The 26,201-nt window shown below is 54.3% G+C and overlaps 1 protein-coding gene across 21 annotated transcripts in view; it reads right to left on the reverse strand.

Annotated features, from left to right (window-relative positions):
* ADARB1 (adenosine deaminase RNA specific B1) overlaps positions 1–26,201 on the reverse strand; it is a 112,826-nt gene that overhangs the window by 15,893 nt on the left and 70,732 nt on the right. For 8 of the 21 annotated variants that reach the window (XM_051839961.3, XM_051839967.3, XM_051839970.3 and 5 more), the window contains 7 exons: positions 25,875–25,949; positions 20,947–21,881; positions 18,371–18,485; positions 15,870–16,038; positions 15,095–15,300; positions 13,715–13,883; positions 7,256–7,437 (listed from right to left, as the gene is read on the reverse strand). In XM_051839961.3, the coding sequence (XP_051695921.2) occupies positions 7,256–7,437; positions 13,715–13,883; positions 15,095–15,300; positions 15,870–16,038; positions 18,371–18,485; positions 20,947–21,881; positions 25,875–25,902 (1,804 nt within the window). In that variant the 5' untranslated portion in view covers positions 25,903–25,949. Of the gene's footprint in view, positions 1–6,768; positions 6,860–7,255; positions 7,438–13,714; positions 13,884–15,094; positions 15,301–15,869; positions 16,039–18,370; positions 18,486–20,946; positions 21,882–25,611; positions 25,718–25,874; positions 25,950–26,201 lie in introns of those variants that run through there. The other 13 variants (XM_051839964.3, XM_051839969.3, XM_089330460.1 and 10 more) reach the window with 7 other exon arrangements.

Below are 26,201 nucleotides of genomic sequence, written 5' to 3' on the forward strand. Positions count from 1 at the left end.
CCACAAGAGCGTTTCCTTCCATGAGTCCCTGGGGCAGCAAACGATGGGGAATGGTAGGGAGGAGGCACCGATCTTTGCAGGCTGCAGAGCGAGAACTAGGGTAATGAGTGACTCGCAGGCCTTACGTAGGAGCCAGCAAATGCAGGACAACTGGATGCTAACAACAGCCCCCTGCTGCTATGAATTGACTGTGCTGAACTCGAAACTGCACTGGCCTAGTAACTGCCAGGACTGAAAACTCACAAGGACTGCTAACAATTTCTGGCCCCTCGTATGTGAGGCAGTCAGACACACGCTGTGGAACGGCACTCAGCAGACACTCAGGGTTACCATGGTTCATGCGTGGAAATGATCACTTCATAACGAATCAAAGAGAACGTTCTGCTGACAGTGGCCTTCGTTCTGCAGGTGACAAATTGGGAAGGCCTGGGAAGGGGTTGGAGTGTGTGGGAAGCTGTGCCCAGCCCAATGGGGCTGGGACCCAGGCCTCTGGTGAGGAGCCTCTGCATCTCAGGGCCCACTCACAACCTGCTTAAGCTGAGAGTGGAGCACCTTTGAGATGAGATTGTGCTTTTTCCTTTAAAGAGGAAAAACACAGTGGATGAAGCTGCAACAGAGTCCATGAAGAGTGAGATAGTTGGATTTCCTGTGTTGAGATTTCTGTCAGTCGTTCCTGGACAGCTTGGACATGCCTTGTCCTGTCTGCCCACCAATCCCAGGCACTAGCACCTGCAAATGCAGCACCTCTGGCCAGAGTCTTGTGAAATACCTGCTTTGGAAGGACTCTTGGTTGCTAGGGAGGGGCGCTGGGACCTGGGAATTAGGCAGGGTTTCACCCAGGCACCATTTCTGGAAGACGGCACATAACCAGGGTGCCCCCGACCTGCCCCCAGCCACCAACCCTGCGAAACAGAAGAAATCCCAGATGTGGGTGAAAGGTAGGACTGACATTTCCTGCTGGGCCCTGCTCATCCTTGGCAGCAGCTCCCAGGAGACACAGCTCCACATGTGTGCTGTCCTTGGAAGGAGGCAGGGTACATGGTGGCCAAAGGTCAGACCTGGGTTAAGTGTGCCAGGCTAGTGGACAGTGCTGTGCCTACTTCAGCTTCCACCTTGTCTTCACTGGACTATGGGGAGGCATTGAGGACACATGTAGATTGGCTCAGTGATGTGAGAAGAGTACATATAGGCCCCGGGAGATGGCCTGAAGACAGCATTCAGTCACATACCTTTAAAGGTTTCAGCAATGAAATAATACTTCGCCATTGCAATAATTCACAGGCAACTGAAAAATTGAGAAGCAGAGGCTGGCGCTGGGTGTGGTGGGTAGGGCTGCAGCCTCATCCCAAATGGGTGTCAGTTCGGGTCCCAGCTGCTGCTATGGCCTGGGAAAGCAGAAAAAGATGGCCCAAGTCCTTGGGCCCCTGCACTCGCATGGGAGACCCAAAAGAAGCTCCTGGCTTCAGACTGGCCCAGCTCCAGCCATTGCAGCCATCTGGGGAGTGAACCAGTGGATGGAGGACCTCTCTGTGTCTGCCTGTCTCTGCCTCTATGTAACACTGCCTTTCAAATAAGAAAAAACAAACAAACAAACAAACAAAAAAGTGGTTCCTAAGTCTTAACCATTAGAAGCCACTGAGGTCATGTGGGCCAACCCTCCAGATCAGAGTCCTCTGCTCCCACGTCCACAAAATGCCCAGGTCCTTTCAAGAAGTTCTTCTGGGATGATACTGGGTCAGAAATCCCAGAAAGAAGACCAAAAGACCAAATGCAGCCCATCTCCCAGAAGTCCCCTGCTGAGGGCAGAGCTGAGAGCAACCCACATGTCTTACTAGACCTCAGCATCAGCTCCTGGAGGAGCCCTGCTCTAGTCACTGGCTCACTCCCCAAATGGCCACAACAGCCGGGGTGGAGCCAGGCCACAGCCAGGATCCGCGCTTCATCCACATCCCCACATGGTGCAGAAGTCCAAGGACTTGGATAATATTCTGCCACTTTCCCAGGCCACAGCAGTGAGCTGGCTCAGAGTGCAGCAGCTGGGACTCAATCCAGTGCCCATATGGGATGTAGGCATCACAGGAGGCTTAACCTGTTACGCCACAATGCAGGCCCCGACGTACCTTTTTTTGTTTTGTTTTTAAAGATTTATTTAACTGAAAGGCAGAGTTACAGAGGTCCTCCATCCACTGGTTCACTCCCTAAATGGCGGCAACAGCTAGAGCTGAGCCAATCCAAAGCCAGGAGCCTCTTCCAGGTCTCCCACATGGGTGCAGGGGCCCAAGGATGTGGGCCATCTTCTGCTGCCTTCCCGGGCACATAAGCAGAGAGCTGGATCAGAAGTGAAGCAGCTGGGGGTCAAACCAGCACCCATATGGGATGCCGGCTCTGTAGGTGGCAGCCTGAGCCACCACGCCACAGTGCTGCCTGCCCCCAGCATACCCTTTAAGAGTGATTTCAAGGAGTGAGCGTTGGGTGCAATTCAGGTGCTACTCAGGGCACCACATCCAATGTCGGAGCCAGCTCTGCTCCCAGTGCCAGTGTGCTGCTAGTGCAGACCCTGTAGGAGGGAGGAGGTCATGGCTGAAGTATTCAGGTCCCTGCTACCCACACGGGAGACCTGCATTGAGTTCCTGGCTGTTGGAGCATTTGGGGAATAAACCAGCAGAAGGAAGCTCTCTCTTGGTCTGTGTCTCTGCCTTTCAAATAAATGAAGTAAACATTTAAAGTAACTTACATACATGTATTTTATTTTAAAAATATTATGTATTTGAAAAAGGGAGAGACAGTGAAAGCTTCCTTCTACTGGTTCACTCCCCAAAATGGCCACAACTGCCAGGGCTGGGAGCGTCATCAGGGTCTCCCACATGGGTACAGGGGCCCAAGCACTTCAGCCATCTTCCACTGCTTTTCCAGGCCATCAGCAGGGAACTGGATCAGAAGTGGAGCGGCCGGAATCAACTGGTGCCCACTCATGATGCTGGCATTGAAGGCAACAGCTTCACTCGTTAAGGCTCAACATGCATGTACTTTAAAAATAAGGGTAAGAGGCCAGCGCCGTGGCTCACTTGGCTAATCATCTGCCTGCGGTGCCAGCACCCCGGGGTTCTAGTCCCGGTTGCTCCTCTTCCAGGCCAGTTCTCTGCTGCGGCCCGGGAAGGCAGTGGAGGATGGCCCAAGTGCTTGGGCCCTGCACCCCATGGGAGACCAGGAGAAGCACCTGGCTCCTGGCTTCGGATCGGTGCAGTGCGCCAGCCACAGTGGCCATTTGGGGGGTGAACCAATGGAAAGGAAGACCTTTCTCTCTCACTAACTGCCTGTCTAAATAAATAAGGGTAAGAAGTAAGACTCATAACTTCCAAACCACTGGTGGGAACAAAGGAAAATAAACAATTGAGTCCAGCAAAAGGGGAAGGAACAAAGGGACAGGTAATGGGCAGAGCACGTGTAAGACACATGATGTGCACCCAGAGCCCAACCAGCCCCGCGCACCGCTCTCAGGGTGTCATTGTTTTGTTTGTTTGTTTGTTTGTTTTTACAGGCAGAGTGGACAGTGAGAGACAGAGAAAGGTCTTCCTTTTGCCGTTGGTTCACCCTCCAACGGCCACCAAGGCTGGCGCACTGCGTCTGGTGCACCGCGCCTATCTGAAGGCAGGAGCCAGGTGCTTCCTCCTGGTCTCCCATGGGGTGCAGGGCCCAAGCACTTGGGCCATCCTCCACTGCACTCCCTGGCCACAGCAGAGGGCTGGCCTGGAAGAGGGGCAACCGGGACAGAATCCGGCGCCCTGACCGGGACTAGAACCCAGTGTGCCAGCGCCACTAGGTGGAGGATTAGCCTAGTGAGCCGCGGCGCCGGCCTCCATTCTGTTCTGGAATGCTTTGTTGCACGGCCCCTCCCTCTTCTACATTGTGCAGTAGTAGGACCCTGACCTCTTCCACTACCCTCTCGCCAGCACAGATGTGCCTCTCTCTCCTCTGCCCTCTCCTCTGGGGTGCTGAAGTCATTAAATCAGCTCACGCAGCTTTCTTCCCACCACACATAGCCCTGCTGCTCCCCTGTAGGGGGCACCAGAGGCCTTCCTGCCCCACCGGCCTCAGTCTAACCCAGTCCCTGTGCCATCTTCCCAGGGCTCCTCCAAATTCTGACCAGATTCACTATGGTTCTTTCCCGAATTTGTTAACTTTTGACAACATTTGCCCGTACACAGCGCTAGCGGGGCCTCAGTGACCCACACAGAGCAGCCTGTCCGGCCCCAGCTCCCCCACGCAGAGCAGCCTGTCCGGCCCCAGCTCCCCCACGCAGAGCAGCCTGTCCGGCCCCAGCTCCCCCACGCAGAGCAGCCTGTCCGGCCCCAGCTCCCAGAGCCTCCTCGCTGGGATGGTCATGTACCACTGCCTTCTCCTGAGTCCTCTGCAAGCCTTGGACGACAAACTGGGCCAATGCAGGAGCCGGGACTCAGGGGACCCATGAAGCAAATTCAAAGCCGAAGGGTCCTGAAACCCATGAAAGCCTAACTGAAACGAACTTCAAAGGACACGAGGAAGCTCCAGGGGCTCCCACTTCAAAGCACCTAGAAAAAGAGCACCAGGCAAGCATTTCCGCCCACTGCCGAGACTCACAGCCGAAACAGTTTCTATGGTGAAGTAACACCAGGTTCTCATCTCAACCTTAACAGCACGAACAATACACACCACCTAGCACCAGATTTCATCTTGATTTCCTTCCACTCCTGGCAATCATTCTGCCCTAAAGACACCACAGCCCACTTGGGCCAGAAGCACCTGTGTGCCGAGATGCACGCCGACAGGGAACCACAGACGCGGCGCCGGCACAGCCTGGCGTCCTGGCTGCTTCCTCACGCAGGTCACTTGTGCAGGGTCTGTTTTGGGCATGTTCTGGAGCTGTTTCCGCGGCTGACACGTGTCAGCGAGTCCACACTGCCCTCCAGACTGCTCATTTGACCCGTCCTCCGTGACGCGCGCCCCCAGTGTTCCGACTTCACTTGGGTCCCCACCCTCCGAAGCCTGCTGACCCCCGGAGGCTCCTGCTCCAGAGCCGCCTGCCCTGCTGATCCAAAGTCCTCGAGGGGGACACGGTCCGCTGACCCAGCCTTTGGGTAGCACTCTGCTTCCTGGAGCCTGCCCGGCACCTTCACTTTCCCAGAACTGAACAGCTGTCCATAGGATCGTGACGGGCACCTGGGCCATCCTGCCACTGCAAGTGCAGACGCTGTGGCACATGACCTGCCTCACTGCAGGGCACCGCCTCCTGGCTCTGACCCAGGCCCCCTGTGCCACCTGGCGGCAGCCCCACACAGTGGAGGCCCCACACAGTGGAGGCAGACAAGTGGAGGGACTGTGGCCACACTGGCCAGTGGCATGCTTTAGGACCTGGAGGATTAGGGGTGAACCGGGGAGGGGAGGGTGAAGAGTAAATTCTGCTACGGTACACTGCATGTGGTGAAATTATTTTCTTACTATCTTTTTGTGGAGACAGTCATTTAAGATATTAAAAAAAGCTTGACTTTCCTCAGTGAGTTGTGGTCTACACATTTTAGAGTATTTTTTTAGTAAAATAATCCTGCCTTCTCAGGTTTCATTCACGAGATGGCACTGCACAGACAGCACCATTAAAAGTGGTTCTGCTACCCTCTGGGCTGATACACCACACACAACGTCCTCACTGTCCCCGGACGTCAGGGACAGGGTGGTGTGGGCGTACTCCCAGAGTGACAATGTGGGAGGTGATGGGATCTTAAGGCAGGCCTAGCGCCAGGTGATGTGGGGTGGGAAGAAGCGCTGTCTCCAGGGACCACAGTGGGCGCCTGTGAGTGCAGGATGCTATACGAGGGCAAATCTGATCCTGTTCTCTCGGACTTCATGTCCGGTCCCTGGTGGCTCTGAGCTCCTGGCTGGCTGTGCGATTGCTCCCTGGTTCATTCCTGCCATCAGGGTGCCGTATCGGTCTCTTTCCATTACTGTAACAAACACCCAAGAGGACCTCATTTGGGGAAGAAAAGGCTGATTGAGCACGTGGTTACAGGACCAGGTGGCTCCTGGCAGGTGTAGAAGCACGACCTTGTGGTGGGGCAGGAAGCAGAGAGAGAACCTAGGCTGAACTTGAACTCCAATAAGCAAACCTCCTGTGCCTCTGAGGACACACCCCCAATGACCCAAAGACCGGCCACCAACCCCACCTCAGACACCTCCACCCTTCGCCCATCCACCGCTGACAATTAAGACAGAACACCTGCGTGAGTTTTGGGGCAGCAAGTCCTGACGTCCCTGGACAGGCATCGTCACGGATGGGACTCCCTGACCTTGGACTGTGAGTGCAGCCAACCTCTTCTCTTGACAGAGCACCCAGCCTCCAGGTCTTCATTATACAACAGAAAACAGGCTTAAAGCTGTTTTCCTTCAGACGTAGCTCACAGTGAACAAGGTGGAAAAATCATTCTCTGATGCAAACGTTACAAGCTCAGCTCACCCGCATCGTTTTACCAGGCTGCTGCTTACAGAACTGCGGTTAAGGTAAGGGAGCCACAAACTAGCACAGCTTCTGCTTTTCCCCATCTCTGCCTGCTTACGCTGTGACAGACACGCTTTCAAATAAAATGCCACCCCGCCTTTTCTCAAGTTAAAGCCATGCTAGTAGCCAGGCTATGAAGGCAGACGGCACACACACCAAAGGAAACGTGGTTTAGTTCAGGGTTACGGTTTTAGTTTTGAACTTAAGTGAGAAAGATGGTATTTTTAGAAGGATCAAAATACCTTAGCTGTGTCCTTTTAAATAAAGGTGTGCTTAGAAGTTAGGAGCCTTGAATCAAAAGCTCCTGTTCACTTTACCGCTAGCCACAGAATTCTAAACAGAGAAAAGAAACCAGTAACAAAGGGTGGACAGGGCAGGCTCATGACCCCGCTCAGACCTCCCTTCCTGTGGCCGCAGGGCCCAGTCCGTGTGCCACAACCTCCCAGGGAGACAGCACCTGTGGGCAGCAGCCCTCCCTGGTGGCTCCGCGGATGCCCAGGAATGCAGTCCGCACCGTGGCAGGAATGACTGACGTGAGAGAGCACAGAGGTGCCAGACCTGTTGAAACTTCTCTGTGACTGGTAAAGGGATTAGCCTCGCGGAGGGGCTCACTCAGAAGGCCCCCGGGACAAAGCCTGAGAGGCCCAGGACTTCTCCTCCCAGGTCGTCATGTTAGGCGCTCCTGCCGCTGCCCTGAGAGCCATGGAATGGTGCCTGGGAGGTACTTGCCGCTGAGCAGGGGCTTGTTGAGGGTGTAGAGCGGGGGCAGGTCCTCGATGTTGGACAGCCGCTGGTACATGGCTCGGGAGAGGTGGTCCCCGTGGTACAGGCTGCCCAGGATGATGCTCGAGAAGTAGATGGGCTCCACGAAGATGCTGAGCAGTGCCCCCTGGATGCCCACCACGTTCCAGCTGCGGGAGGAGGAGGACACAGCGTCAGGGGCGGCCAGGGCAGGCCTCTTCCCTCCCTCCACCCCGACCCTGGTGCGGCTGCATGGGTGGGGGCTCCCTGCAGGAATCTGACCCATGGAGAAAGGGTCCGCAGGCAGATGGAAGACAACCAGCTGTGCTGCCACCTACAGGCTGAAAGAGGAAATTCTTAGAAGTCGTTGCGAATCATGAGGGCGTTTCTTTGTTCTAGATGACATTGAGGGCTTCTCCTAGGAAGGGGCCCATGAGCTGCTTGTTTCCTGGGAGGGAGCAGTGGGGAAGTCCAAAGAGTGTGGCCTTGTGTTTGTTGTTAACAGACCAGAAAAGCAGAGTGAGGGGAGAGAAGAGAGACCCTCTATCTGCTGGTTCACTCTGCAAATGTCCACAACAGCCAGGGCTGGCCCAGGCTGAAGCCAACAGCCAGGAACTGCAATAGCTTAACCTGCTGCGCCCCAGCGCTGGCCCCTGACTACCTATTGTCGACTCTGCCTTCTGCCTGTGTACACATCCTGTGAATGTGTCAGTGTCTTGCCCTTCCAGGTCTGTGTCCCTGTCACTGCCCTGCACAGCCCCTCTCAGCCTCAGCCTGTCTCACTTCAGATTGTTACCTTTCCGTTTCAGATGGGCACAGGCTTGCAGGTGTGTTAAGAAATGCTGGGGCCAGTGCCACGGCTCACTAGGCTAATCCTCCGCTTGCGGCGCTGGCACCCCGGGTTCTAGTCCCGGTTGGGGCGCCAGTCCCATCCCAGTTGTTCCTCTTCCAGTCTAGCTCTCTGCTGTGGCCTGGGAAGGCAGTGGAGGATGGGCCAAGTGCTTGGGCCCTGCACCTGCATGGGAGACCAGGAGGAAGCACCTGGCTCCCAGCTTCGGATCGGTGCAGCGCCGGCTGTAGTGGCCATTTGAGGGGGTGAACCAACGGAAAGGAAGACCTTTCTCTCTCTCTCTCTCTCTCTCTCTCTCTCTCACTGTCTAACTCTGCCTGTCCCAGAAAAAAAAAAAAAAAGCTGGGTTTGATTTGATTAAAATTACACTGAAGTTAGATTTGGAAGAAACTGATGAAGGCCATAAAAATATACAACTGTATTTGTTTACTAGATTTTAAAAGGTAATTGTTTATGTGTAGAAAGGAACTTTAAAACGTTCGTGGAAGATAAATTTATTTTAGTGCAAAAATATTTAGAAATCCATGTACAGCAGATGCCTTTGTAATTGTAAATGAGGACAGTTCTGTTTCCCTTTACCCTCCCTGTCTGGTGTGCAGTAATTCCCCAAGATGAACTGCAGATTCTTTGTCTATAGCACATAAAGTAGAGGTCGTCGTCTCCCTAAGGATGTAGAAAGCACTCATAAATACCGAGTGATCGTGTTTGCCCCTCCCTCCATTTCCCTGTGTTTCTTTGCGTGTGTGTGGTTTAAGTTCTTTAATGGCAATCATTCTATCCGAATTTTCTACCTATGCCTGAGACAGTTGTTTTAGCAATACCTGCTTTCCCAGAAAATACTCTAGCTCATTTCAGTTTTAAAACACGGTAGGCATGAGGCCTAGTGATGGAGATGCCCGCCTCGCATCTCAGGAGTGTCTGGGTTCAGTCCTTGCCCTGGTTCTCATTCCAGCTTCCTGTTAATGTGCATTCTGGGAGACAGCAGACGTCTCCTGTGTGGGAGACCGAGTCCCTGGCTCAAGCGTGCCCCAGCTCTGCTGTTTGGGCATTTGGGAAGTGAACCAGCAGACGGGAGATCTGTCTCTGTCTTTCTGCCTTACGTAAGTAAATCTAAAGAGGAAGAAAGGAAGAAAGCCATCAGTGGTGAGGCCGCCTCGTCTCCGCTGCTGCTGTTCTGCTGGTGTCCGTGGACCCCAGAGGATATCCTCGCCTCTATCCCAAGCATGGTTGGCTGCATAGGCTTCCCAAGAACCAACGCTGGGCTGCTCCTGCTCACGATTCTGTCTCTGCCTTAAACTGACTTATCTCACTCTGCAGCTCCCTCCTTCCTGGTGTTGGACCTGTCTGTCTGTCCACGCCTGGTCAGCTGCAGCAGCGCAGAAGCGTTTGAATCTCCCCAGGATTTCTGTCTCTGCTGTGGTGGGTGGTGGGTGGTGGGTGTGGCCGACATGCAGAGGACGGGCTTGGCTACTTGGCTATGTCTGGTTCTGGTCCTTCCAGACCATCCCTCTTTGCTCCAGGCCCAACTCCTAGGCACCCATGGACCTGCTTTCTGCCTTGTACATTTCTAGACCTGCAAACAAGGAATTTTAAATTCCTTTGTGTATCATAAAGATGCTAGGTGAGCTAAATACGGTTCATACAAATAATGAAACAAAATCAGGAAGAGTGCATAAACAAAATGCTATAAATCAAGACCCAAATAGAAACTCTGGAACTGAAAAAATACAACAAAACTGAAACTTCCTGGAGGCGTATATTAGACTTGAACAGAAAGAATAAAAAATCAGTAATCTTGAAATTGCTGAGTCAGAGGACCAAAAAGAAAATACAGGAAAACGGAACCCCCTCCAGCAGACAGATGCATGTGTTAGGAGAAACGAGAAAGGCCCGAGAGGTCATTAATCTGAGTAAAGAAGTAAGCCACGCAGATCCAAGCTCGAAGAGACCATGCGAGTCCCAGGGGAACCACAGGGATGCGCTCTGGTCAGACTGCCGGCACTGAGGATGAACTTCAAAGGCAACGGTGGATGGCGCTGTCAGACACAAGATTATCTGTAAGATTACCAGCACGTTCTTCAGCAGAAACTTTGGAAGCCAAGAAGGAGTGGAATAATATATTTCAAGAGTTGAAGAAAAAACCCATCAGTCATGAATATTTTCTTTTGTCCTATAAAATTGAAAGAGAAATCAGGACGTCTGGAGATAAGCAAAAGCAGAGAAGTTGACTAAAACCAGCCCTGCTTTACAAGAGATGCTACAGGGGTCTACAGGTTGCACAGGAGAACAGGAGTGGCAGCACAAAGCCGTGTGAGACACAGTAGCCTACACATGCACTCCACACCATGTGCCGGCGTGTGAAGACATGCTCTGTGACATCCACCTGGGGAGGGGAGCAAGGGCTGTGACGGAGCAGGATTTCCATGTCACTGAGGTTGTGCGTGTAAAATAAAACACCCTGACTTAAAGGTACTTTAATGGTAACCACAGAAAAATATCTGTAGAATACACACAGAAGAGAATCCCATCATTATAAAAAAGAAGACACAAAAAACTCAGAACAAAGCAGGAATAAAACATAAAACAAAATACCAATAGTATTATCTAACGATAATTACTTTATCTTGCAATGGATTAAATGCTCCAATTAAAAGACATAGATTGGCTGAGTGGATTTTAAAAACCAGGATTCAATTATATAGTGTCTGTAAGAGATTCATTTATTTAATGTTCACTCATTCTCATTTATTTAAAAGGTAGAGTAATGAGGGGAGGGGAGAAAGAGAAAGAGAGCATCTATCTACAGGTTCACTCCCCAATGCCTACAAAGCAAAGGTTGATCCAAGCTGAGGCCAGAAACCAGGAACTCCATCCAAGTCTCTCATGTGGGTGACAGGGACTCAAGTACTTGAGCCGTCATCTGCACATTAGCAGGAAGCTAGATCAGAACAGAGGCATACTCCATCCTGGGCATTCCAAATGGGATATGGGGATCTCCAACAGGAGCCTGACCCAAGAGATTTGCTTTATTATATCCAACAACATACATAGGCTGAGTGTGCAGATAACCAAATGACAGTAGCTATACGAGTGTCACACCTTAAGTAAAAACCTGTTCTAACAGAAAAAGAAGGGGGTCCTGTTTGAGTCCCAGCTGCTCTGCTTCTGATGCGGCTCCCGTTCATTCACCTGGGAAAGCAGGGGACAGAGGCCTGAGCACTTTGATCCCTGCCATCCACAGAGGAGACCAGGATAGAATTCCACATTCGTAAGCCCAGCCGCACCTGTTGTGGCTATTTGGGGAGCGAACCAGCAGGTGGACTATCTCTGCCTCATTCTGCACTCTGCCAGAGAAACACAGAAGGACATTATATTCATCTAAAGATAAAAGGGTCAATTCACCAGGAAGATAGAGCATTATAAACAGACACTGAGCCTTCAAGCTCCTGGAAGCAAGCTTTGAACAGAGGAAGGAAAGAGAGAAATGAAACTTCAAAGCCACACAGAGATCAGACAGCACAGAGACTCTGGGCCAGAGGACACACAACACAGCAGCCAACAGCAGAGAGGCATATACTTTGCCACCTGCCACAGAACATTCTCAAGGGTAGACTCTACTTTGGCCATTGGAAGTCTTAATAAATTCAAGAAAATTAAAATCATACAAAGTACCTTTTTGAATCACACTGTAGTGAAACTAGAAACCAACAGAAGTAGAAAATGCACAAATATGTGGAAATTAAGCAACACACTTTTAAACACCAGTGAGTCAAAAAAAAGTTAAAGGGAAATGAGAAACTACACTGAGACAAATGAAAATAAAACCACAACACATCAGAAGCATGGCCTACGGCACAAGCAGCATCAAGGGGAGGGTACAACCAAACTTGATAATTCAAGGTACCAGGAAAAGAATACAGACTTCCATCTCGGATGAATACAGATGCTAAAAACCTCAAAAGAATACCAGCAAACCAAATGCAGCAGCACATTAAAGGAATTATATACCACAAGCAGGTGGGATTTATTCCTGGAATGCAAAAATGATTCAACACTTAAAAAAAAATAAACCAATGTAATCACATTAACGTAACAAAAGACAAAAATCCCATGATCATCTCAGTGGAGGTCTTCAAAGTGCTGATAAAACTCAACGCCCTTTCTTGTAAATATACTCCAAAAACTAGGAATAGAAGAAACCAGGTCAACACACGCAACATGGCAGTTAGCAGGGAGAGACTGAGCACTGTCCTTCCGAGATGAGCAGTCAGGCACGATGCCTGCGTGCGCCACTTCTATTCAAAGAAATGAAAGGCATCCAGATTGCAAAGGAAGAAGTAAAATTACATGTTTATAAATGGTATGATTTTATACGTAGGAAACCCTAGAAAGTCCACAATAATGTGTTAAAGCTAACAATGAATTCAGCAAAGCTGTAGTATACAATGTCAACATACAAATTCAGTTGCATTTCTCTGTGTGACAATGAACACAGTGGAAAGACATTCAGAAAACAGCTCCACTTGAACAGCACCAGAAAGAGTGTAACACGTAGGAACAAACATAACCGAGGAGGTGACAGACGTGCAGAAAGCACAGCTGACAGAAATGAAAGATGACACCGTGGGCGGAAGTGCAGGCCGCGAGCAGGAACCAGAAGACTGACTTTGGTTAAGATGTCCACTAGCCCAGAGCAATCTGCAGTCAACACAGTCCCTCTCAAAGTGACAGCAGGTTGTCAAAGAGTGCCTGTTAAATCCACAGCAAAATAACAGCGGCATTTTTTGAATAAGCAGAAAAATTCATCCAAAATTCAGACAACCAAAACAATTCTGAGAAAGAAAGAACAAAATTGGAGCCCTGGCCATTGTGGCCATCTAGGGGGGTGAACCAAAAGATGAAGCTCTCTCTGTCTTTCCCTCTGACTTTCAAAATAGACAAATCTTTAAAGTCTTAAAAAAAAAAAAAAAAAAAAAAAAAAAAAAAAAAAAACCTGCCGTGGGGTCAGTCCTGGCACGGCAGTTCAAGCTGCCACATGCAACACTAGCATTCCATAGGAGCGCTGTTGTGTGTCCCGGCTGCTCCACTTCCACCCCAGCTCTCTGCTATCATGCTTGGCAAAGCAGCAGCACATGGCCCAAGTGCTTGAGTTCTGCCACCCACGTGGGAGACCGGAAAGCAGCTCCTGGCTCCTGGCTTTGGCCTGACCCAGCCATCTGGGGAGTGAACCAGTGGATGGAAGATCTCCTCCTTTCCCAGCCTCCCTCCCCACTAACTCTGCCTTTATATAAATAAATCTTACAATGCATATATAAATAAAATGCATGTGCTAACTGCCCAGAATGCAAACTGACGTATGACCATTAAAGCTATAACAACCACTAAATGACACTATTTTTGTCCGGGAGCAAGCGGATTTAAACTGCTCCAGCCTGCACACGTGGAATACATCCCCTTGACCAGAAACCCACAGGCATGCATGGACGAGGGCAGGCAGCGCGGAGGGCCCGCCACCTTGGTCCTGAGGGAGAGTGCGGGGCACAGGGCAATGGGGACAGCCAGTGGCAGTTCAGGAGCAGCCGCTGTGGGTGGCTCACCGCGCTATCTTGTCGCTGCAGGACATGGTGAGCAGCCGCTCGCCCTGCAGCACGCCGTCCCACGTCTGGATGCTCGCGTTCGAGCGCACGGGGATGGTCCCCTCGCCAGACTCGATCTTCGTCCGCAGCTGTCCTCTTGCCTTGCGGTTTGGATGCCTGTCTGCTGGTTCTGAGAGAGAAACAGGATTAAGAACACACAGGCAGCAAACCATCCGCTTCACTTACCGAGAAGCACAACTAATGAGACCCTACAACCTAAGACAGTTGGTGCAGTGCACACAGATCTGTGCTGTCTACACAACGTACACACACACACTGCAAGCGTACAGCACCAGGCAGGAAGATAATGGTCTCACGGCAGTGAGTTTAGGGACAATGGGGCTTTGCAATTTAACCGAAAAGATTCCTTAAAACAGGACTAAACACTAATATGTGCTATTTGGGTGTTTGCTGTATTTACTTTCCCTGTACTTTAAAATTTTAAAAATAAACCTAGATGGATGCAGAAATAAATGCATGGGAGACTCGGCCAAGATCCCACAGTGCTCAGCCCTGGGCTCAGTCTTTTTTTTTTTCCTTAAAAATATTTAGCTGTTTTGCACAGTGAATATGTGGCAACACACATAATGTAACAACGTTCTATTTGTAATAAATAATGCTTAATGTGTGGAGAAAGGATGTGGACATAAATTACTATAAAATGAAAGTACTGAGCTTGCATGCAAGGAAGGATGGAACAAAATGCAGCTGTAGCAGTGTGGCTGTAGTGGCTGTAGCGCTGTGGCTGTAATATGGCTGTAAAGGTGTGGCTGTAATACGAGTAGCAGTGTAGCTGTAGTGACATGGCTGTAGTAGTGTGGCTGTGTGGCGTGACTGTAATATGGCTGTAGCAGTGTGGCTATAGTGGCACGACTGTAATACGGCTGTAGCAGTTCGGCTGTAGTGGCATGACTGTAATATGGCGGTAGCGGTACAGCTGTTGCATGCCATTGCGGTCCTATGGCTGTGGTGGCGTGGCTGAAATGTGGCTCCTGGTGTGTCTGTAACAGAGTGGATTAGGGGTATGAGTCTGACTGTGTGGCTGTAACAAGGATCTCACTTTGCATCAGTGCTTAGTAAGCAGTTGCTAAACTGTAACTCAGAGATACAGCCAGTCACACATGCACGTGGCCAGATACGTTATCCAAATGTGAACACTGAGACCCTTGCTCCACTCAAATTACTTGGTTCATTAGAACTGACATTTTCATCCATTAAAATAGTCTCATTAATTACTAATTACAAAGAAAAACATCCATGCTTTTACAGAGACTCCAATTAGTCCACAGCAAAGACTGAAATTTTAAAAGAAAGGGAGCGTTAACATAGGTGTGCTGTCACCCGCCATGGCATCGGCCCAGCGCTCCTGTGCACCCGGTGCTGCGCAGCCAGCCCTACCCTCCAGGATTGGCTCGTGGGGTGAGAAGATTCTGGCGTCGCCACAGGGGGAGGTGCTGATGTACAGGTGGAACTGCACGTTCTCCTTGAGCCTCAGCCCGCCCCGCTCCGACTTCTGGAAGATGGACTTCTTCTGATCGTCTTTGCTGCTGAAAAGCAAAACGTTGCCAGAGTGACCTGGAAGGCCACAGCGGTCAAACTCAGGCCACCAGGGTTTGGAGTGGGTTCCAGGGCTGGCATTTTCAACAGGGGAAGGCAAGTCTAGACTAGAATATTTATGTGTATTTCCGTGTCTGTGTCCCCTCAATAACGGCCAGTCAGAAACATGACAGGACTTCTCACGCACACCCTCCAAACAGAGCTGGCGTGGGGGCACGACCTCAGCCCGCAGACAGCAACACCCAGTTCCCTCAGGCGGCTCAGGGTGCTACAGATGTCCTCAGAGCCACGTGATCTGGAACACAGACTTGAAGTTTGTGGTCCTGTCAGGCACGCGCACGTACACATGTGTGTGTCCATGCCTGTGTGTGCGAGGATTGAGTCAGCTCTACCCCACACCCTGGGCACTGCAGAACAGGGCCCGCCTGGCTGTGTGCGCGAGGATGAGTCAGCTCTACCCCACACCCTGGGCACTGCAGAACAGGGCCCGCCTGGCTGCGTGGGGAGGAGTGTTGGAGAGCTGCAGTGCTGAGCAGACCGCGCTCGTTCCGGCACTCACTGTAGGTAGAGCTCCAGCTGCGTGTAGAGGAATCGGAGCAGGGACCTCCGCGATATTATCTCGGCGTGGCAGTCGTTGAGCGCCAGGCCGCGGTCGCTCATGTATTCACCGTTGATGCACTTCGTTCCTGTAGACACGCTTATCACCTTGGCATCTTTGACGTCTGTTCCTGGAAAACGAAAGAAGTCATTCTCCACAACTCACGATGAGGCAGGCCTGCAGTGTGCGAGGGCCCGCCAGACACGGCCAGGGTTCCAACCTCAGGAGTCGCTGGACCACGTGAGCTCTTGTACACACACGTCACCAACTAATTCCCCTGCACAGACTCGAGCCCTGCAGATAACCTGCTACCGAGGACTCGCCCTGCAGCACACCTGGGCAGCTCCCTCCCTGTGTGGTGCACACACTCCACTCAAGTCCTGAACAGTCACCGCTGGTTGCAGCAGCAAAGCCCAGAGTGGCAAGGAGGGCCTTAGAGACGCAAAGTCACCTTCCACAGAGGGCCCAGGCTGTCCCGTCCCTGGGAAGCAGACCCCGGCCACAGCCATGGTGCCGGGCCTGCCTGGATCCCGCAGCTGTGTGTGAGCTGCACGTGCACGTGAGACCCCGTGAGAGTGGCGTGTGAACCACGTGGTGGAAGCCGTGTCAGGGACGCTGCAGCCCCGTGAGAGGCGTGTGAACCACGCAGTGGAGGCCGTGTCAGGGATGCTGCAGCCCCGTGTTGAGTGGCGTGTGAACCACGTGGAGGCTGTGTCAGGGACACTGCAGCCCCGTGAGAGTGGCGTGTGAACCACGTGGTGGAGGCCGTGTCAGGGACGCTGCAGCCCCGTGAGAGTGGCGTGTGAACCACGCGGTGGAGGCCGTGTCAGGGACGCTGCAGCCCCGTGAGAGTGGCGTGTGAACCACGTGGTGGAGGCCGTGTCAGGGACGCTGCAGCCCCGTGAGAGTGGCGTGTGAACCACGTGGTGGAGGCCGTGTCAGGGACGCTGCAGCCCCGTGAGAGTGGCGTGTGAACCACGTGGTGGAGGCCGTGTCAGGGACGCTGCAGCCCCGTGTTGAGTGGCGTGTGAACCACGCGGTGGAGGCCGTGTCAGGGACGCTGCAGCCCCGTGAGAGTGGCGTGTGAACCACGTGGTGGAGGCCGTGTCAGGGACGCTGCAGCCCCGTGAGAGTGGCGTGTGAACCACGTGGTGGAGGCCGTGTCAGGGACGCTGCAGCCCCGTGTTGAGTGGCGTGTGAACCACGCGGTGGAGGCCGTGTCAGGGACGCTGCAGCCCCGTGAGAGTGGCGTGTGAACCACGTGGTGGAGGCCGTGTCAGGGACGCTGCAGCCCCGTGAGTGGCGTGTGAACCACGTGGTGGAGGCCGTGTCAGCGACGCTGCAGCCCCGTGAGAGTGGCGTGTGAACCACGTGGTGGAGGCCGTGTAGGGACGCTGCAGCCCCGTGAGAGGCATGTGAACCACGTGGTGGAGGCCGTGTCAGGGAGGCTGCAGCCCCGTGAGAGGCGTGTGAACCACGCGGTGGAGGCCGTGTCAGGGACGCTGCAGCCCCGTGAGAGGCGTGTGAACCACGTGGTGGAGGCCGTGTCAGGGACGCTGCAGCCCCGTGAGAGGCGTGTGAACCACGCGGTGGAGGCCGTGTCAGGGACGCTGCAGCCCCGTGAGAGGCATGTGAACCACGCGGTGGAGGCCGTGTCAGGGACGCTGCAGCCCCGTGAGAGTGGCGTGTGAACCACGTGGTGGAGCCCGTGTCAGGGACGCTGCAGCCCCGTGAGAGTGGCGTGTGAACCACGTGGTGGAGGCCGTGTCAGGGAGGCTGCAGCCCCGTGAGAGTGGCGTGTGAACCACGTGGTGGAGGCCGTGTCAGGGACGCTGCAGCCCCGTGTTGAGTGGCGTGTGAACCACGCGGTGGAGGCCGTGTCAGGGACGCTGCAGCCCCGTGAGAGTGGCGTGTGAACCACGCGGTGGAGGCCGTGTCAGGGACGCTGCAGCCCCGTGAGAGGCGTGTGAACCACGTGGTGGAGGCCGTGTCAGGGACGCTGCAGCCCCGTGAGAGGCGTGGATACTTCACAGCCCCACAAGGAAGAGGATTCCAGGACCCCTCCCGCCCCCGGGGAACTGCAGATGCGCTAAGAGGGTCTCCTGTGCCACCCTAAGAGGTGCTTTCTCAGACATCCTGTTCTTGCTGGAGCACCTCCCTCCCCTGTCAGGGCACTCGCAGTGGCCACTGGACCTGACAGGCCCGAGGCCTTGGCAGAACCAGTCAGTGACCCGATCACCCCAGAGAGAGGAGGACAGCAGACGCCTCCTCCGAAAGACAACAGCCTTGGGTGCAGGGGACGAACACTGGGGAGAGAGAGGCAGTCCTCCTATTTGCACGGGGCCAGCATCTGAGGACAAGAAGGGCTCCCTGCCAGCGTGGGAGGGGCCGTGGGAGTGAGAGCCAGAGCATCTCAGGTGGGTCAAATGTGAGACCCGCAGCACACACGCCAGGGCAGTTACCTGTCGTCATGACGACCCCAGCGAGCACCTTCCTGCGGGCATGAGGGGAGGAGAAGCTGTCGGTCAGGTCACCAAACTTACCCAGGACCAGGCGGGAGACGGCGTCCGCTAACACCTGGGAGAGGGCACAGAGGGCAGGTTAGGCCAGCACCCCTGGGAGGGCAGCGCTCACCGACGGCATTGATGCTGGCAGAGCACACAAGTGAACGGGCAAAGGTGTTCCCTCCAGCACATTCCTTGGAAACAGCTGCCCAGGAGCCGGGCCAGGCTCCAGCTGAGTACAACAGGCCTCACGGAGCAGCCCTTGTGGAGCATGAGCGAGGCCCAAACCAGCCCGCCCTCACACACGGAAACGGAGACTCAGGGCGGGCGAGTGCTGCTCAGGGCCCCTGCCCGCGCCCTCCGCCCACCTGGGCTGTGCTGCCACCTGCTGGAGTCTCCCCGCTCCCCCAGTTGTGCTTCCCTCAAGGGCCGGACTCTGGAGGCAGTAACCACTTCTCTTCTGCCTTCTCATACCCGCGTGTGGCGCACCTCAGCCGGCTCAGGCTGCCTGAGGCTGGGAGCACGCACCCACACGTGATGTGAAAACCACAGGCAGGAGAAGGGGGCAGCTTGAAGACAAGATCCAAGAACCACACAGCCTGGCGTAGCCTCCCTCTGCTGCAGGCATCGGACACAGGTCTCTGGGTCTCAGCACAGCCTTGCCATCCGGGGGCTTGTGGGAAGCAGACTGCTCCCAGCATCTAGAATGCTCCGACCGTGTCCAGCGGAGCAGCTGCCACTCCTGCTATGGGAGGGCTTCTCAGAGCAAACACAGCCATGAAGTTGCAGGCAGGGTCTGTCTTACAGCTCACGACCGACCCAGGATACAATGAGCCCACAGTGCTTTGGGAACTGCTGCTAGAGGTGGGGGAAGAGCCAAGTTTGACCCCTACCTCACCAGTCTCACACCCACGTGTCTGGTCAAAGCACAGGGCGTGCGGACCACCTGTGGCCAGGACATCATGGGTAAAGGATAATGCATTTAATCTTACGCAGAAGGAAAAATAACGCGAGGCTCCGATGAGCTGGAAGAAAGAAAAGCGGCCGTTCCAGGCAAAGGTGTGGAACTCAGGCAGACACGGCCCGCCAGCTGCAGGCAGCACAGTCACAGAACGCAAGCCCTCACACCACTCTGCCCCAGGCAGACCCGCCGCAGCTCGGCCCGCCCCACCCCGAGTGGTGGCTGCTCGGTTTCACAATTTTAACAAAATGGGCACGTCAGACTGCACCGCGCTGCCTATGTAACCCCCTCAAGCCGCTCAGAAGGTCGGGAAGGCAGAAGTCTGCAGCCCAGGGGGACGCCGGGCCCCGGTCCAGCCGGGCTGCTCAGCAGGGCCCTGGGAAGATGCATTTTGAAATCTCCAACCAAACAGCAGCAGAAGCCAGCAACAAAGACATCAGAAGTAACTCTGGGAAGGGACCCTCAGGTCCTCGGGGGACATGAGATCATGCTCCGGAACCACCCGAGAGCTGGGGAAGAGCCTGTGGTGGTGTGGTGGCAGACGGCACAGCCCACACACTGACACTTGGCACCTGCAGGGCCAGGAGAGAGGCGGCACCCGCAGCCCTGCCCATGGTAGGGTCCGGGCAGGCTCCACACTGGCAGCCCTGAGGCAGGGCTGGCGCCCACTCACACACATGTGAACTTGGGCCCACCGGCCCTCTGAGACATCCCTGCTGCACGGGGACCCACGGCCGAGGAGGCGCCGATTACAAACGGACTCAGGTCTTAGGAGCGAGGCTGAGGAGGTCAGTGAGGGAAGCGGGCATCTGACTCACAAAGGCCCCAGGAGAGACCGTGGGCCGCTCCTCAACATGGACACTGTGAACACCGCCAGGCGGCCAGGACCCAGCTCCAGAGGCCCAGGAAGCCCCAGAGCTGCGGACACGGGCCCCACTGCGTCAGCAAACTGCAGCGCGCTTGGGAACAAGCACCGCACAGCAGGACGGTCACGGAGCACTTTTTCCAGCGGACCAGCAGGATTTGGGTTCCCAAGAAGGGGAGAGCTGGGGCACTGGGGGCAGGAACGAGACACCGCGCCCCCTTCCCGCCACCCCAGAGCCTTCCCCTTCTCTACCCTGGTCTTACTGGGGAGGGGCCGGGACCCAGCCTGAGTGCTTTCAGGCTCTGGCCCATGCAGTCCCATGTCCTGTGATGCGAGCTCACTTCCGCCTGGGCTTCCCACTGAGGATGCCGTGGCCATCACCACTGACCCTGACCATGAGCCCTGGACGGGCCCTTTGAGGGGCAATCACTGTCCGCTCATCCCGACAAGGGCTTGCTGTGGGCTGATGGGAGGGAGCTGTGGGGCACGATGTCCACTCTGCCTGGCCGACAGCCCCAGCATGCACCGAGGCTGGCCAGGCTTCTCAGTGAGCCCGTGGTCCTGAGATCCAGGAGGGCTACCCCACCCCCAGCCAGTGGTGGCCGCGGCTGCCCGTGGTGAGGACAGAGTGATGTGAGGAGGGAAGTTGAGAGTCGCAGGAAGAGGAAGCACTGCTGAGCTGTGGCTCCAGCAGCGACCCGTGCTCACCTGTGGCAGGTGCAACTGCAGACCCTCGCTGGGGATAGGCTGGCGAGATGGCGTCTGATCCAAGTGCAGATTGAAGACAGTGGCCAGGGCAGACTGTGCCGCCCGGGCCTTGGCCAGCTTCTTGTTCCTTCCCGAGCCTTCAAAGAACTGGCCATCCACGACCACAGACATGACGAAGCTCTTGGCGTGGCTCTCCCCGCTCTCCGACAGGAAGTCATACTTCAGACCCGGGCGCAGCTCATTCAGGATCATCACGGGGTTCTTCCCGCTCGGTGGTGGGAACGGCGGCAGGACAGGGAGTGGGGGCTGGGCCAGGCCTGCGGGCACCGGGGAGGCCGACAGGCTGAGGTCCCCGCTGGAGCTGAAGGAGTCGTCACCGTTGGATCCCACATAGAAGGGCGGCTCCACCCTGTCGGACGTCTCAAAGCCGTTGAAGAGCGTGTCGGGAAAGTCGGCCTGGTCGGATGTGAAATCTGTGTTCACAGACAGGGTCCTCCCCATGGCCAGGTGGGCTTCGGAGGCGTTGGGAAACTGGACGAAAGAGCGCAGGGCCTTCTCGGCAGCATGCAGCTTTGCCTTTTTCTTGGTGGGGCCGGAGCCCTCGAACGCCTGCCCGTTCACCTCCACGGACATGACAAAGAGCGGCGCGTGCACAGGCCCCGTCTGCGACAGCAGCGTGTACTGCAGGCCGGGCTTAATCTCGTTCAGCTGCATCAGGGCGTTCTTGGGCAAGACGGGCCCCGGCATTTTCCTCCGCTTCTTCAGGCGGTACTTGGAGTGGCCGTTGCTGCCATCCTCCAGGGGCCGCTTCCTGCTGGCGCCCCCGCCGCCCCCGTTGGAGAGCCGGGTCCCCTCGCTGGGCCCAGGCGCACCGCCATCCCTGGGGGGCACGCTGTCCAGGTGGCGGTTTTCCTTAACGTCTGCGCTGCTGGAACCTGCGGTGCCCAGAAAGAGTAGCTTACAACGCCTTCGTTGCAGGATCTTGTAAATGCAAAATTTATAGACTCCGTCATCTCCCTTTGTCACCGGGCAAGTGAAGCGTGCTCAGACCTCGCGCCTGTGTGCGCCCGACAGCTCCCAGCCCACTGGCCTGGCAGCTGAACGTGGCTGAGGCCTCTCCTATTCACTTCTCCAGCTGCTTTCGCATGGAAGGCGACCTTTTTAAACAGCTTTTTTTTTCTACTGAGAATGTTCTGGGGCATCCAGAGATATTTATTTAGCTATCCAGATGCTTAGTGAAAAGCTGGTCTGGACAGGCCTCGTTAGCAAGTCCACGGAGTGGCGCTGCGCTAAGCTGGCAGACACATTTGGTCCGGCCTTTCCTTCTCAGTCTCTTACCCTCTCACTTCCCACTAAACGCTCAGCAGTCAGAGACAGCGCTATTTAAGACTGTATGTGCACAACTTCCTGATTCTTCAGGTTTGAAATATCCAGTCAATGTGTATTTAGCTGATTTCACTAGTGAATCATTTTAGAAAAGTATTAGTTTTGTTTTATAAATTATTTTTGGGGATATGCTTTTATGGTATCGATTTAAAATTTTTCATTATTACATGGGGTCTGATTTATCTCTGAATCCATAAATACATTCCATGATAGAAAAAAATAAGGTACAAAACTGAAGCTGCAAGCAGGCTGCAACTTGATAACTACATAAATACATCTGGTAATTTTTCAGTAGATTTTTTTGGAGGATGATAATTATTTGGTATATTTCTAGAATAATTTGCTTATCCTGCCTTTTAAGGTATTTTATATCTATCTTTTTTTAAAGACTTTTTATTTATTTAAAAGGTACAGTTACAGAGTAAGAGAAGAGATCCTCCATCCACTGGTTCACTCCCCAAATGGCTGCAATGGCCAGGGTTGGGCCAGGCCAAAGCCAGGAGCCAGGAGCTTCTTCCAGGTCTCCCCCAAGGGTGCAGGGGCCCAAGCACTTGGACCACCTTCCACTGCTTTCCCGGGCACATTAGAGGGAGCTGGATCAGAACTGGAGCAGCCAGATCAAACCGGTGCCCACAAGATGCCAGGGGCTTAACCCATTGTGCTACAATGCCAGCCCCAATATTTTATATTTAAAATTAACAAAGGAACATAATTTTAGAATTCTAAAAGTGCATGGCACAACAAACATGACTAATTTTGAAAAACAGAAATAAAAAAGTGTACACTGCTGCTAAGTTTAGCAAGCCTTTTTGCAAAGGAAAAGAAACACTGGGTTTTCATCAGAGCTAGTTCCGCAGGCACTGCAGGAAGCACAGGCCGTGGTCTCGGGGCTTGGCAAGGTTGCTCATGTGCATGGCTTCCAGAAATTCACACCTTCTAAGTCACCGAAATGTTTTAAAATCGTGAACCAATTACAGGATGGAGGCCTGGGGTCTCTGTTCCACACAACGAGACGTGGATTCTGATCATGCTAAGACATCGTGAGTGTTCATCACTCCAGCCCACAGGAGGGTTTACGGTGGGAGACGGCCTGTGAGTGGCGACCTCTGAAGGCAGAGATCACCAACTCCCAGGGCCACCATCAGTCACCAGAGATGGTTTCAACACCATCCGTGGGCAAAGTGATGCTTCCTGGGCAGATGAGGGCTTTGCGAACTGTCCCTACAGACAGCACCTCTGACACACACCTCACTTCCCCCAGGTGACAAAGCTGATGGACTGGACACTAAATTTTCATTTATAACATCCTCCAGCAAAAGCTCAATAGGTTACTCCTTTCGGTGCTCAAAGGGAACAAAAGGTTAGGAAGAGTAGAGCAGGCGGAATGGAGAGGTTATTAAGTGAGCGAGAACATCACATCCTGGGTGACTGCTTTCCTGGCTTAACAGAATAATCCGTAAAGAGAAGCAAATCATCACAGTGTATTCCGACATGCACTTAATCTCTGAAACAATCTCGGCTCTTTTCAGAAATAAAAATGAGAGACAATCCTGAGATCATGAGAGATACTTTACATAAGATGGTTCAGATGGACTGTGACCTCTTAACCACTCGGGAAGCACCGCGGTCCTGCTCCCATTCCGTCTGTTGGAAACGCTGCTGGGGGAAGGGGGATAAGGCACTGAGCCCGAGGAGGCCATCACGTGCCTGCCAAGACCCACGCTGTCTTCCTGGAAGTGTGACGAGTCATGACCGGACACTGGTGCTGTCAAAGGACCAGGTGCTGCAATGTGGTGGCACCTGAACCAGCAGAAACATCACTCATGAGGTCACAAAACTCAGGCTGCAGGTGACGGGCCAGGGCCACGGTCCCCACGCGTGGCCCAGTGGACGCCTGTACCCAAGTGCAGGTGGCCGGCTCTAAAGCAAGACGCAGAGTTTAATCTCTCTCCCTGAAGAACTCGGGCACAGCTGGACATGCTGAATGGAACTGCCCAGGAAAATCCTAGGGCTGGGTTTAAAACGATCCTAAATAGGAGTGAGGGGGAAAGCAGGGAAGACAGGGGCTCCAGCAGTCCTGGGCAGTGCACGCATCTGCAGGAGAAGGACACACTGGCCACATGGCTCCGACAGCACCGCACTGCTGTCCAGGAGCCACCCTGCAGGCATGGACAGTGGTCACTGCGTAGCACGCAGCACATCAGCCCAGCCCCACTGCCCAGGGCCCTCCATAAACTCTGGCAGGGACCCAGATGAGATCGTCACCAGGTGAGACGCACATAACTGAGTTCTAGCATCAACAACCACACCAATACAGCTCGCTGGGAGCCACACAGTCTTCCCTGAGACCAGTGAGCGTGCAAAGACATGTGTCGATGATGTAGAAGGCAACGTCAGTCTGATTTCCCTATCACCCCCTGGTGCAGGAGGCGACGTCACATCCCGATTTCCCCACCACCCACTGGTGTGGGAGGCGACGTCGCATCCCGATTTCCCCACCACCCACTGGTGTGGAAGGCGACGTCGCATCCCGATTTCCCCACCACCCACTGGTGTGGGAGGCGATGTCTCATCCCGATTTCTCTACCACCCCCTGGTGTGGGAGGCGATGTCTCATCCTGATTTCCCCACCACCCACTGGTGTGGGAGGCGACGTCGCATCCCGATTTCCCCACCACCCACTGGTGCAGGAGGCGACGTCGCATCCCGATTTCCCCACCACCCACTGGTGTGGGAGGCGACGTCGCATCCCGATTTCCCTACCACCCCCTGGCGTAGAAGGTGACGTCTCAGCCTGATTTCCCTTCCACCCCCTGGCGTAGAAGGTGACGTCTCATCCCGACTTCCCCACCACCCCCTGGTGTGGGAGGCAGGGTCTCATCCCGATTTCCCCACCACCCCCTGGCGTGGGAGGCAGGGTCTCAGCCTGATTTCCCCACCACCCCCTGGCATGGGAGGTGACGTCTCATCCCGATTTCCCTACCACTCCCTGGAAGCTTCGGTGGAAGTCTTTGCCTTAACTCAGACACACTGTTGTCTGGATCAGAGATAAAACACAAGCATTCACAAACTCCTGGAGAGAAGAGGGAAGGTTGGAGCACCCTCAACACCCACGTCACTGTCTCCCTCACCAGTGGAGATGCAGCCCCCAGCAAAGCGTTTCTGACTACAATCTCCCCAGAGCAGGCTTCACAGCACTCCTACAGATGAGCTCCGACATGCACAGGTGCAGGTCTGAGCGCACGTCACGGGAAACCACGCCTCTCGGTGGACACACACCTAGGCCATCTTTCCCGTGTGAAAACGACGACCCCTCGTCGATGCAGAGTGACGGGACCTAGACAGAGGGCTGAAGGGATGGCGTCTACGGCGGTACTGACACCTTCTGCAGAGAATGGGTGAGAATTAAAGACACACACTGCCAACAGCCCACGGCACGAGGAAAGTCAGCCTTCCCAAGTCGGTCTCACGAGCCAAGTTCACACACACTGCAACTTTAATGGACAGTTAGCTACTCGACACTGAATAGGCCTGGGTCTTACTCATGTTCTCCTCGTCTTCTGCGTCCATGGCAGAGCACGTCTGAGGGTGTCTTGACGGGCGCAGATGGTTTCTGTCTGAAAGACAGCAAGAAAGCAGCACTGAGCGCACAACCCGAGGTGAGCCCGCGCCCCGGCTCCCACAGAAGAGAAGCAGGGAAGGGAGTGCGGCGTCTCCCTCGTCCCCAGCTGGCTCTGGGCTCTGGTGGTGCGGGAGGCCGGGGTGGAGAGCAGGCAGGCGAGGCAGGTGTGGGCTGGTGCCCTCTGGGGTGGGTGGGCCCAGTCCCTGGAGTGCAGGGTCACAGAGAGCCGGACACGGTGGTGACTCCT

This window comes from Oryctolagus cuniculus, chromosome 4 (assembly GCF_051225735.1).
Source record: "Oryctolagus cuniculus isolate XC-2025 breed Fujian yellow rabbit chromosome 4, ASM5122573v1, whole genome shotgun sequence".
Lineage (NCBI taxonomy): Eukaryota > Metazoa > Chordata > Mammalia > Lagomorpha > Leporidae > Oryctolagus > Oryctolagus cuniculus.